General features: G+C 38.3%; 1 protein-coding gene across 4 annotated transcripts in view; it reads left to right on the forward strand.

The window, feature by feature from the left end:
• LOC131947539 (polyamine-transporting ATPase 13A3) overlaps positions 1-14463 on the forward strand; it is a 59764-nt gene that overhangs the window by 23459 nt on the left and 21842 nt on the right. For all 4 annotated transcript variants that reach the window (XM_059308789.1, XM_059308786.1, XM_059308787.1 and 1 more), the window contains exons 2-3: positions 13685-13782; positions 14233-14400. In XM_059308789.1, the coding sequence (XP_059164772.1) occupies positions 13685-13782; positions 14233-14400 (266 nt within the window). The remainder of the gene's footprint in view (positions 1-13684; positions 13783-14232; positions 14401-14463) is intronic.

The raw sequence follows: 14463 nt of genomic DNA on the forward strand, positions 1-14463 counted from the left end.
CGGGAATGCTGGCAACATCAAGGGAAGAAGAGAATGGGTAATGCGTCAATGCAGATTCTTCTTCTTTCAGCTCAGAGAAATAGCGCCGCAGTTCGTTTTCAAGAGATTCAAGATGCCCAGAAATCGCTTCTTTCAAAATTTTAATTATCTCACAATCAGGTTCATCTACCATACTGCAGAGTTTCTCAAATGTACAACATTTCCAAGATTTATTTTCTTCGCCAATTTTGCAGCTTTGATAAAAATGCCCCGAGATTATTATGGAAAGTAATAATCCTCGTTCATTTTCCCTGAAGCTTCAGGTTAAGCTTACGTTGATGTTCGAATATATCTGCTAGGTATGATACTCTCTACAACCACTCTATGTCGTTTTAAGTATACCAAAAGGTCTTGTTTCCTTTGCACTTCCAAGAACAATTTGATTTCAGATTTCAATTCAAAAACACGATTCACAACACTTCGTTTGACAGCCAGCGTACTGTAGTGTAGAAAAGCAGAACCTCGTGATCTATATTAATGTTTTTGCTCCAGATTAAATATAGAGTACGACTGTTACTTGCAATGGAGTCTTGATGACGAGGGCGTACTGGTAAATCATGCAGTAGCTAGTGAGCTAAATCTTTTCTGTTTTCTGAATGCCCGATTTTCACCTAAACCTGGATAGCGCACCATCAGTACAAACCCCCACAGCCGTTTTAACCAACTTTAATCTTCCAGTTGTTTTTTTTTAATTATTTATTTTCTCTATGCTATTTCACAAAATAGCAACTCTTCTTTGCTTTCATCTGAATGAATATAGACAAAGACCAGCAACTGCGAACACGAACTCACGTCTGTTGATTTATCAACTTGAAAAGCAAACAATGGTGAACGCTTGATTTCATTAAAAATTTGTTATTTAATATCTACGGACACGTCGGCTACAAGCCGCTGAGTAGTATTATTAGGCAGAGATATTTGTTGCATCTTTACTGCACTGGAATCCCCAAGAATTAACTTCACCATCTTCAACATGCAGCGTTTGATGAGATTTTCTTCTATTGTGTGTTGTTTTTTTTGCTTGGCATTTTCTATCGCAACTTCATTTGATGCTTGCGCTAATGCTGTATTTCCTTGGTGAAAACTTCCTGTTGGATCAAGTCTCTGACGTACGTTTGCAACTAGCTTCATGCCGACGAAAGAACACGATATCTTTTTTGGTGTGTTCCGAATGGCTCGTCTCAAATGACGTTTTAGTTTTGAAGATTTTATAAACTCGTGACCGAGAACAACCTTGCACAGTAGGCCTACGCTTTGCTTCTTCTCTATTTGAATTCCAGTGATGTTAGTAAAGCAGAACTGCAGATATTCTTCTAAATATTTATGTTTTGTTTCTCATTACTTAGGTTTAGTATACCAGTTGGCGACCCCCCAGAAAGCCCTTGGCGACCCCCAGGGGGGTCGCGACCCCCAGGTTGGGAACCCGTGAGATAGAGGGTATACGCCTCCATAACTAGAAACCTCGCTGTTGTATTAAAAATATAAAATATACTTTATTATAAAAATGGCTTGGGTATATCTGAACCTTCCCAAATTTATTCCTGATGGTTAAAATTTCGTATCAGCGATACTGAGTATGTTCGTACGTGTAATCGATTAGAACCAAATCGGTATATGACTTTTAAAAAAATTATGGTGTGGACTATGTCAACCGGACATCTTATCTTGTACGTGGATTGATTTGGTCACGTGGTCTTGCCGGGGACGCTACCCGCAGACAGCCATGATGTAGTGTTTGTTTACATTAGAAAGTGGGTGGAGTTTCACTTGCCCGGACGCTAAGGAGCGTGTCGTGTAAAGGTTTTACTTACAGTTGTGGGACAATATCTAACATAGTTTTTTGGGACCACGACAAAACCGTGTTATAGTTAAATAAAAAACTGGCTACTAGAAAGAGAATTATAAATTTATTTAATTGTTAGTTCTTTTGAGATTTATAATATACGTAACCTAAATAATTAGGCCTATTTAAATTTTCCAATACATGTACTTCCCAAAAACCCACTCTAAATCTTTCGTACTAAAATTGGTAGATTGTCGAACTTACAAAACATCGACAGTATATTTGGCACAGCAGCAAAAAGACGCATCATGCGTCTTTTTAAAACAAAAACAACAACAACAATATTGCAACAACATTGCAAACATGTTGTGGTGCTATCAACTATTACGTGGATACAACTAAAAAATAATAATTTAAAAAAGCTTTCTTGGTTAAACATTTGACAGGAAGTGTAGATCAACTTGTCATCTCGATCAGCTAAAGTAGATCTTGATACCTTATCTCTGTTCTAACAATCATTTTGGTTTCAAGTAGTTTTAACGCCTCTTGACATCACTGAGGGAAAAGAATTGATGTTTTTTGGACTCATTTATAACCTATAATCTTGTAAATACGCACATATAATCATATTATATATATATATATATATATATATATATATATATATATATATATATATATATATATATATATATATATATATATATATATATATATATATATATATATATATAGGGTAAAGGAGGGCGTTAAGAGCCACACTTTTTAGCACCTGTACATTTTTAAAGATTTCTACTAATCTAAGAATTTTTTAGTATTGAAAATATGGCAAAATTATTCTAACATATCTTACACAATATAAAAATAATAACAAAGTGTATTAAATGTACTTTAAATGGGTTTAATTGAACATTTATTGTCATACCCCCAAAATCAGCATTTGGGGCGAAAGGAGCCAGGCGATGGGGCAATAAGTATTATCTCCTAGTTTAGACTAACACCGCAATAAAAATAATTAATTTCTAACCCCAAAATAGTTAATGCTGTGTACACACACTTTAACTGATACTAGCTATCACTAGGCCCCAATGGGCCCAGTCTACAATTGATACGATTGCAGGTGTACATAGGACCTAAGCCCTAAAGTCTAGTAGTTTGCAGTAGGCACATGAGTATGCCTAGTGTGTAGCTAGTATACTAGTGTGTAGCTGTCCAGAGTTAACATTCTTGTATGTAAAAAGGGGTGGTACTAACTAATCTGCCTTAATGCTTTCCCCTGATAAGCCATGTGTGCTATACATTACATAACATGACATGGAGGTGAGAAATGTTGAGGGGAGAGCAGTGGTACAGGTTTCCCCTTTGTTCTCCTTGCTGGACCCTGAGGGCCATAAATTACATAAGGAGATGCTATCTCTGGTTGGCTGAGATCTAAGAACTAACTCCATGCTACCTACAAAGAGATAAGTTTTATGGTGGGTTAGATACAGGTGGGGGCTGGGTATCATTGGGGTGAGAAATTGTGAGGGGAGAGCAGTGGTACTGGTTTCCCCTTTGTTCTCCTTGCTGGACCCTGAGGGCCATAAATTACATAAGGAGATGCTATCTCTGGTTGGCTGAGATCTAAGAACTAAGTCCATGTTACCTACAAAGAGATGAAGTTTTATGGTGGGTTAGATACAGGTGGGGGCTGGGTATCATGGGGGTGAGACATTGTGATGGGAGAGCAGTGGTACTGATTCCTCTTTGGTCTCCACCTTGCTAGACCATGAAGGTCATATATTACATAACATGCCACCCCAGATTGTCTGAGATCTGTAACTGTAATCCATGTTACCTACAAAGAGATGAAGTTTTATATTGGGCCAGAAACTGGTGGGGGCTGGGTATCATGGGGGTAAGAAATCGTAAGGGGGGAGCAGTGGTATTAATGTGTCTGTTTACTTCCCTGCTGGACCATGAGGGTCATAAATTACATAACATACCACCCCAGATTGGCTGAGACCTAAGAGCATTTATTCCTGTTACCTACAAAGAGATTAGAAGTTTTATGGTTGGTTAGAAACAGGTGGGGGCTGAGTCTGCTGTATTGCCCCTTAGGGGTAATAAGTACGTGTACCATTTTAAAAATTACATTGCTATCATCAGATGGCTGAATTTTTACTTTTTAGCAGGTTAGAATTGTATTTCTATCATTTAGACACAAGTCTGTTTAACAATTAATACATTTTGTGTTAACTATTCCTATACCAGTGTCATATTCAGTGGTCTAATAAATGAGAAACTTGCACTTAGGGTTTCAAGAGCCACATAACAGTATCTGTAACTTTTCTAAACAGGCAAGCTAGAGGACAAAATTAATGTATTCATGTAGATTTAGTTATTATCTAACAAATAAAACCATTATGGTAATGATCAGTCAATTTTTACTCTAAAAATGATAAAAACTTTATAGCATGGTAAAATGGGACAAATGTCGGCCATTTTGTTTTGGCACCAATAATCACTGTGCAAAAAAAAATTCACCAAAATAAAACTATTCTAGCCATAGCTATAAAAATAGTGTTAAAATGTACAACAACCAATGCTCTAATACAGGAACAAAGAATGGGCTTGAAAAACTCATTTGGTTTATTACAAAGTAAAGTTTCCCAAGTTATGTCTATTTGGAAAAAAAGTTCACAAAATGGTTTTATGGAAATGAGAAATTTTAGGGAAAGAGCAGTGGGATTAAATCCTGTCTCATCCTCTCCCTATTGGACCAAGTGGGTCATAAATTACATAAAATGAATCCTCTGCTTCTCTGTTATCAAAGAACAGCAGTGGTTGTTACCTCAGAAGTAGATTAGCAGTGTTATTGGGGGTTTTGTGGGGGTGGGGTGTTGATTGGGGCTTAATACCACACGGCTCTTAACGCCCTCCTTTACCCTATATATATATATATATATATATATATATATATATATATATATATATATATATATATATATATATATATATATATATATGCGCATGTTAGACTTGTATAGAAAGTGTACATAATGTATAAAGCTTTATTGACAATATCGAATCTATATTCCTTGTAACAGGGTGTCCCATTATTCCCTACAGTCGGTCCTAGTTTTATATCAGCCGGTTCTGTAAGCGCCCAGCGCGGTTGTAAACAAGTCAAGGGACACCATTCAAATGTCTTTTGTCGTGACTGTAAACAAGTCTAGGGACACCATTCAAATGTCTTTTGTCGTGACTCTACGGGCCTAGAAACGAGACTTTGTTCTTTGAACCAAGTCCCAAGTTCGAGATAGGACCATATCGCCGATCATAAAAATATACCCAGTGTATGTGGGTCTGGTATTTCTAAATACCGGACTATGGACTAAATTTTCACGAATCCGCCAGTATGGCTTGGGAAATGTAATTTGAAATCTAATGAAATGAAATTGCAATGTTTGTTTTTAATGCTAGTTGTTAGTATGACTTAATAAAACAATTATAGTATTTTCTATATTGATAAATGAATAACGATAACGTGTAGAACTGACTACAAAAAGGACACGTTTCATGTGTATTTCAATGAGAGCGATAATTGTGTTTATTTAAAGCAAGATTTTCCACACACTACTTCCCACTGTCATTTTTTTGTTATTAAAACTCACTAAATTTTATTAATCATGGTCGTTGTAAAAATTGTTTTTTAATGGGTTTACAAAAACAAAACAAAACAACAACACATATTCTCCTGGTGAATTTGACGATTGGGGCTGGCAATCGCTAGATTGAGACACCCCGTCCCGAACAGTCGCCTACAAAGGTCAAGACAGAAGAATTGTTTATGGGGGTCTCATGGGAGAGATCAGACAACTCCTTGTCTATCCTCCAGGAAGAGTTATCCCCCTTGAACCTGACATTTTTGTCTCCCCTTTACTAACGGTGAGAAGCAATAAACAAATAATATTTTTTAACCACTTTAGAAAGGAGTGACCTGGGCAAGTTTTGAACCCAGGACAACCAAAGGATCTGGTTTTTTCAAACATATTGCTCAATCAGATCTGAAATATGAGTGCACCTTGGCTAGTCGCCTTCGCCTGTTGACCAACGAACGAATTATACACACGGGTCGAAGTTAGTTGTTTGCATAAGGGTAACACTATCAACCTTGTCTAATACACCCTTTCCATAAATCTTCGCCATAGTAGCCTACATCAGTCTTTACCAACTGATTAAGCAATTTTCACTTAACCTTTTCTGGAATTAAATTAATTTGTGGCAATTTCTCTAAACATGTTTTTATCATGGCAGTTTAAATATTTTTGAGGTTTTGTTTTACTGCACATAGAAATAATACAACTAAATTCCAACACATTAACATTCCTGTAGTTGATCCAATTGTGTATTTAATTTTAAGCATTTCTTTTAAGGATGTGATTGTCGTAGATAATCCGATTAAATCAGTCTGACAATGTGTTTTGTGTTTATTGAGAAAAAAAGGAAGAATAAAAAAATAAAAGGGACACCATCAGGAAAGACGCACTTATGAAGGGAGACAAACAGGATGACAAAATATATCTGCCATCACAAACATGATCAGCAACAGCTTTCTTTTTTCCCCCTACTTGAATCGTTGTATCTCTAAAAAAAAATATTTTTAATTTTTTTACCAACATACACTGAATGAAAAAATAGTCTAAAAATAGGATTTAAAAAGTAATTGAACTCGTATTTGGATGATGTGGAATTATATTTTACTCCGCATTTTTTTTTCAACTTATCTACACGTATTTTGTTACTTTAACTTGCCGTATATTGTCAGGCCATGTACTGTATATACTGTATCTTGCTTACTCCCCCTTTGTTGCAGTTACTCGGCCTGACACATTGTGTAAGACTGTAGATAACTTACTACGTGTTTTAAATCAAACTGTCGAGTAGCGTACGACGCAGACGAGACCGCCTTATCGTTGGGTTCAGCTAATGCTGGACACAAACGTGTGTGGACGGGAAGGTCAGTCAAGTGTGACCCTGTCGTCTGGTTGGAACTGACACACCCATGTATACAGTGACCCAAGTAGATCTCCTCTACCTAGACAGACTGTCCTCTATTCTGTCGTACTTGAAGTCTTCTTTACATTTCTAACTATAAACTTGAACACGTTTAAATTAGGTTTCTCGTCTGTTAAAGAAATGTAGACCTCATTGGTTATCTCGACCTTCGCCTCTGTATCTCATGCAATCATCACACCCACCTGTCAAGATGAACTAATTAATTACACACCTGATAATAATAATCATTAAAAAAAGTTTTAAAAAACCCACGTTTTCTGATTGAACTAAAAAGTAGAAAATAAACGCTATACATCACAATAATGCAAGCGATCACTCTACTATAAGCGATGAAAAACGTGGGGCGCCGAAGTAAAAGTTATATTACTATTGATTAGATAATACTATTGACTTTTATTAGGGAGCTTGTAGAGAGTCAACAGTATTAGAAACTGTAAGAAAATCACGGCGCCCCACGTTTTTGATCGCTTATAGTAGAGTGATCGCTTGCATTATTGTGATGTATAGCGTTTATTTTCTACTTTTTAGTTCAATCAGAAAACGTGGGTTTTTTAAAACTTTTTTAATGATTATTATTTTCTACTTTTTAGTCTTTGTTTGTTTGCATTAAAATCTTGCTATCGATTTTATCTTTTCACTTTTTTTGGGTAAACGAAGACAACTCGTAAAAAGACAACTCGTAAAAAGACAACTCGTAAAAAGACAACTCGTAAAAAGACAACTCGTAAAAAACACGTTGTGTGAATACGTTACTGACTAGAACACATAGATTTGAACCCGTGTCGAGTGGGATAGCAATCGTGTGCCCAACCACTCGACCATATCGTCTCCCCCAAACTGGCCTACCTCGTGTAAGTTTAAACTCGGTTCAAACTAAATTATCTGTCCCTAAGCCTGTGGCGAAGTGGGATCGTTCGCTTCACTGCGCGCGAGGTACGCGTCGCTCCTGTAAGTTTAAACTCGGTTCAAGCTAAATTCTCTGCCCCTAAGCCTGTGGCGACATGTGATCGTTCGCTTCACTGCGCGCGAGGTACGCGTCGCTGGTTTTTTTTCTAATGGCTAGCAGAGGAGAATTATATATATAGATTATATAGCGGTCTAAAATGCTCAATAAAATGTTTCCATTGATCAATTTAGTAATAATAACAATTGAATATTCAATGGTCATCCAAAAGAAAGCTTCCCTGAAAATTTCAGCGCGCTAGCTAACTGGGAAGTGCCAGAAATTTCGATCGCAAGATTTGATTGGAAAGACAAACACACAAACAGAGAAAGCAAGTTAAAGAAAACGTGGGAAAAACTAGTTAACACTGGTCCAGGTGTCAGCGCACACCTCCCCACTTCAGGCAGTCACATGACTTGTAGCTTTTTCTTGTCGGCTATATCGTCATGTTGAGCTTTAGTCATCCAGCCTCTGACCAGAGACTTAGCTGACCACACAAAACTATGAATGACCTTTGGTCAGTTCACGTGTGCACCTGTCTGACCAGAGACTTAGCTGACCACACAAACACACAAATGACCTTTGGTCAGTTCAAGTGTTGTACCTGTTTGATTCAAAGACCTATCTGACCACACACACTAACCCACGAATGATTTGGTCAGTTCACGTACTGTATCTGTCTGACCCAAAGACCTACCTGACCACACCATAACCCACGAATGACCTTTGGTCAGTTCACATGATGTACTTGTCTGGCATTTAGATTTCAATCTAGACCAAACACGGCCCCCTGCATGATCCCACTATTTCACCTAACCCCCACAAAGTCAACCTGTCTTAAGACCAAACACGACCCCCTGCATGACCCCACTATTTCACCTAACCCCCACAAAGTCAACATGTCTTAAGACCAAACACGACCCCCTACACGACCCCACTATTTCACCTAACCCCCACAAAGTCAACCTGTCTTAAGATTAACTGCGGTATTTCCCAAGATTCCCAGGTCTAAATATAGCAGTCGTCTTTAACGGGTTCTCTCTCTGTGCTGTTCTACTGCCCCATGGTTTAACGACACACAGAGAGATCCCTCTTGGTTACAAAATTGGGGAATTACCATTATGACGTCAACAAAGACGAAAACAAGAATGTTAGACATTTTTATTCTATCGTAAATTATTTTTTTACTCATAAAAATGTTGGTCTAGTAAAAGTAGATACAACTAACACGAAATAGCAAACTTAATTAAAAACGCTCAGCCTTAGTCAAGTAACTATCTAGTCTAGTAGTTTTAGTGTTTTGTATTTTGTGGCAGTATATACTTCATCGTTAAAAACAATATAATAATTATAGCATGAATTCAACCAACATAAGCATTAAGGTAGTCCCTGTAAACAACATCTGAGCCAAGCTGCACAGCTCTCTTGACATTCGTTTTATTTGTTTCGTATATCATGGCCAAACTTTTTAAAGGTTGTAGATAACAAACACGTTACAGTTGATACGAAGTTTATTTTTAAACATGTTGATTATAATGCAAACATCTGGGTCGAGGTTAAGATAAATTTAATTACTCTTTTATTATGTAATACTTAAGAAATGGTTAATTTAAGGTTATAAAAAACTTGTGCTGTTTTTTCCCCGAAGTCTTTAAAATCGGTTTTATAAAATGTATAATATGAGGACAAAAGATATATTTTAAGTAGGCTAATAAGTAGCCTCCCCCTTCAAACTTGACCGTTCATGTAGCATCGGCTCACGTGGGCATACATAAGCCTCCTTTACATTCCATCCCCCGGAGATGGGTAGACTCACTGATGTACCAACACGAGTCAGGTACTTATCAGAGCTGGGTAGACTCACAGACATTAGAATGGACTGCAACACAGGAGAGGGACTTGACATATTTGGTGTTAGCTGACGAAATTGGTTGGTAGTTTGGTGAACTGACATTGGCCACATACGATGTACAGCCTGTATGTGACTACGGCCATACACACATACAGCCTGTCTATATGTGACCATGGCCATACACACATACAGCCTGTCTATATGTGACCATGGCCATACACACATACAGCCTGTCTATATGTGACCATGGCCATACACACATACAGCCAGTCTATATGTGACCATGGCCATACACACATACAGCCTGTCTATATGTGACCATGGCCATACACACATACAGCCTGTCTATATGTGACCATGGCCATACACACATACAGCCTGTCTATATGTGACCATGGCCATACACACATACAGCCTGTCTATATGTGACCATGGCCATACACACATACAGCCTGTCTATATGTGACCATGGCCATACACACATACAGCCTGTCTATATGTGACCAAGGCCATACACACATACAGCCTGTCTATATGTGACCATGGCCATACACACATACAGCCAGTCTATATGTGACCATGGCCATACACACATACAGCCTCTCAGTATCACAGTATGTGACCATGGCCATACACACATACAGCCTGTCTATATGTGACCATGACCATACACACATACAGCCTGTCTATATGTGACCATGGCCATACACACATACAGCCTGTCTATATGTGACCATGGCCATACACACATACAGCCTGTCTATATGTGACCATGGCCATACACACATACAGCCAGTCTATATGTGACCATGACCATACAGACATACAGCCTGTCTATGTGACCATGGCCATACACACATACAGCCTGTCTATATGTGACCATGGCCATACACACATACAGCCTGTCTATATGTGACCATGGCCATACACACATACAGCCTGTCTATATGTGACCAAGGCCATACACACATACAGCCTGTCTATATGTGACCATGGCCATACACACATACAGCCAGTCTATATGTGACCATGGCCATACACACATACAGCCTCTCAGTATCACAGTATGTGACCATGGCCATACACACATACAGCCTGTCTATATGTGACCATGACCATACACACATACAGCCTGTCTATATGTGACCATGGCCATACACACATACAGCCTGTCTATATGTGACCATGGCCATACACACATACAGCCTGTCTATATGTGACCATGGCCATACACACATACAGCCAGTCTATATGTGACCATGACCATACACACATACAGCCTCTCAGTATCACAGTATGTGACCATGGCCATACACACATACAGCCTGTCTATATGTGACCATGGCCATACACACATACAGCCTGTCTATATGTGACCATGGCCATACACACATACAGCCTGTCTATATGTGACCATGACCATACACACATACAGCCAGTCTATATGTGACCATGGCCATACACACATACAGCCTGTCTATATGTGACCATGGCCATACACACATACAGCCTGTCTATATGTGACCATGGCCATACACACATACAGCCTGTCTATATGTGACCATGACCATACACACATACAGCCAGTCTATATGTGACCATGGCCATACACACATACAGCCTGTCTATGTGACCATGGCCATACACACATACAGCCTGTCTATATGTGACCATGGCCATACACACATACAGCCTGTCTATATGTGACCATGGCCATACACACATACAGCCTGTCTATATGTGACCATGGCCATACACACATACAGCCTGTCTATATGTGACCATGACCATACACACATACAGCCTGTCTATATGTGACCATGGCCATACACACATACAGCCTGTCTATATGTGACCATGACCATACACACATACAGCCTGTCTATATGTGACCATGGCCATACACACATACAGCCTGTCTATATGTGACCATGGCCATACACACATACAGCCTCTCAGTATCACAGTATGTGACCATGGCCATACACACATACAGCCTGTCTATATGTGACCATGGCCATACACACATACAGCCTCTCAGTATCACAGTATGTGACCATGGCCATACACACATACAGCTTGTCTATATGTGATCACTGAAGGATGCCGTCTACTAGAACCACTTCTGTAAGGGGCCATAAGCCTGGCGAGCTTGTAGCCTTACACACGAGTGCCAATAGAGGTGTGTCATCTGATGGTTATCTGTCGTCATGGTTGGTGGGCCAAGGTCAGTTGACCAGTTTTAGGACCATGTTCCAGCGTGGTGGCTATATCCTGAAAGTGTATGTTCTCTGTGTTTCAGGCTATATCCTGAAAGTGTATGTGTTTCAGGCTATATCCTGAAAGTGTATGTTCTCTCTGTTTCAGGCTATATCCTGAAAGTGTATGTTCTCTCTGTTTCAGGCTATATCCTGAAAGTGTATGTTCTCTCTGTTTCAGGCTATATCCTGAAAGTGTATGTGTTTCAGGCTATATCCTGAAAGTGTATGTTCTCTCTGTTTCAGGCTATATCCTGAAAGTGTATGTTCTCTCTGTTTCAGGCTATATCCTGAAAGTGTATGTTCTCTCTGTTTCAGGCTATATCCTGAAAGTGTATGTTCTCTCTGTTTCAGGCTATATCCTAAAAGTGTATGTTCTCTGTGTTTCAGGCTATATCCTGAAAGTGTATGTTCTCTCTGTTTCAGGCTATATCCTGAAAGTGTATGTTCCAAAAGTGTGTACCACACAGAAACACGTTAAACGAACTCTGTGTTGTAAGGTGTGCCCGACACACAACATGTGTAAATGACGTTGAATTTCCTGTTTTCGGTTGTTTCACATCGGCAAGGATTCATGGTCTTAAAAATTAATTCTGGGTAGATGGTAGTAGAACATCTCAATCAACAATTACATTTACACGTTTAATTGTTGGCCTATATCCACAAAAGAGAAAATGCATAGAAAATGAAATACCCTTTCCTGCTAGATCTAAATGAACTTTTATTATTAAATAAATTTCTGAACCTGGGGTATATGAAGATGCAGAACTCACAAAAATGGTAACAGACTATTTCGTCATCCGTTTAATTAAATAACGGTGGGGGAGCTACTGCCGACGAGACGACAGGTTTTGTTAGTTACGTCTCATGTAAACAAAAAGGAAAAGAAACTAACATAAATTTTAAATAGGCTTAATTAAGAAAGATCTGATATTTCTCGCTTATGTAAAGCACCGTGTCAATAGGGCCTACACCTGACAAAGACTAGACCAAAAGTAGCTAAATACAAGTCCACCTTTCATCCAATGGGAATTCAGCAACAATCGATGCACTCTTTTGACCTAGTTTAAAACACTATGGCAACCCATTTGCTTTACTTGAAATAAATGGCGGGTTCCCCTAACATTGGCGCGTCTATAGATCTTTAAAAACTGGCGGACGTTCATAATGACTTGTAAGAATTAAGAAAAAGACAATTAATTTTTTTAAAGCTTCACGCACATGTAAAAACATTTTTTTGGGAGGGGTTTGTGAGGTGTGGGTAGAGTAAAGAGGTAAAGGGGGGCAATCGAAAAGATGTCATGAAATTTGAGATTTGTTTATACCCAAATCCATATTATTGAATTATATTGACACAAAAAACTTGCCCCTTTTCCCTAAATTGACACCATAGAATTTCAACAACCCTAATAAAAATTATAGAGTAAACAAGAAAACAGCTTCAGTTTGTTTCAGCTTCTTTTTTTCCTCCCTTCTACTGTTGTCATAGATATGGCATCCTTAAAGGCTAACCAACATTAAATATGATTTTTGTACTTAAACTATGAATACCTATCCCCAACAAAAGCACCATTAACCGTCTACCACAATCAAAAGAAAATGTTCACAAAAACAAATCAAAAGCTTTTTTCTTGAGGTCTTATTAGTGGGCTTTAAAATAATTATTTAATTTTTATGTTGATAAAACTTTGAATTATACAAGACCTATATTTTAGGAAATAACAAATTTTATTTTTTCCCCTCGACAGACGGGCTCGGCAATCACCAGCTAAAAACAGCTGTAACGAGAGGCCAAAACATGAAGGCTGGTCACCACTACATCAACATTGGGGATGAGGATCAAATGGTCAGCCATTTGTTTTTTCTACTGCTAAAACTGTTAGAATTTTGATTTAAATGTAAACTTTGAATGTACAAATCAATTCCAAAGCTTCACTACTTGATTACATTTTAATTATCTGATATTTAAAGTTGAATTATTGTATACTAAATAATTAGCAAGCTATTCTTGAGAAAAATAAAAGAAGAATTTTTTATACCAGTGTCTGATAGTAGAATCTTCTTAAATAAGGGGTGTGTAAGGTTACTGGTAGTAAACTAAAATACACACATGGTTTGCTAATGTTAATGGTAACCCCACCCCTAACCCCAACCCTATTCCTGCCATATGTCTAACCCTAATTTTTAAACATAAAACTATTTAATGTAACACACATTTTTTTGAAGAGTCTGTTATCAGATATCAATGTCTTCAAACACCCAAATAGAATAGCATGAGCTTAATTAATGATTTCAGGAAATTTACCCCTACAAATTAAGCAAGCCGCAGCTGTATCTGACCTATGTTGGCTATCTCCTGACTGGTTGGATCCTGAGGCTGATCTTCTACTGGCTGCCCCACCTGTTGCTGTGGTCAACCCATGTGGAGTGTGATCTGGCCAGGGCTGAAAAAGTCTTGCTCAGGGTAGGTACAGCAAGCTAACCCAAGCTGGCAACACCTATGTAATTCTCTAAACATTTCTGTCCA

Source organism: Physella acuta, unplaced genomic scaffold (assembly GCF_028476545.2).
Source record: "Physella acuta isolate Inbredline_101_S28 unplaced genomic scaffold, ASM2847654v3 ptg000598l, whole genome shotgun sequence".
NCBI lineage: Eukaryota > Metazoa > Mollusca > Gastropoda > Physidae > Physella > Physella acuta.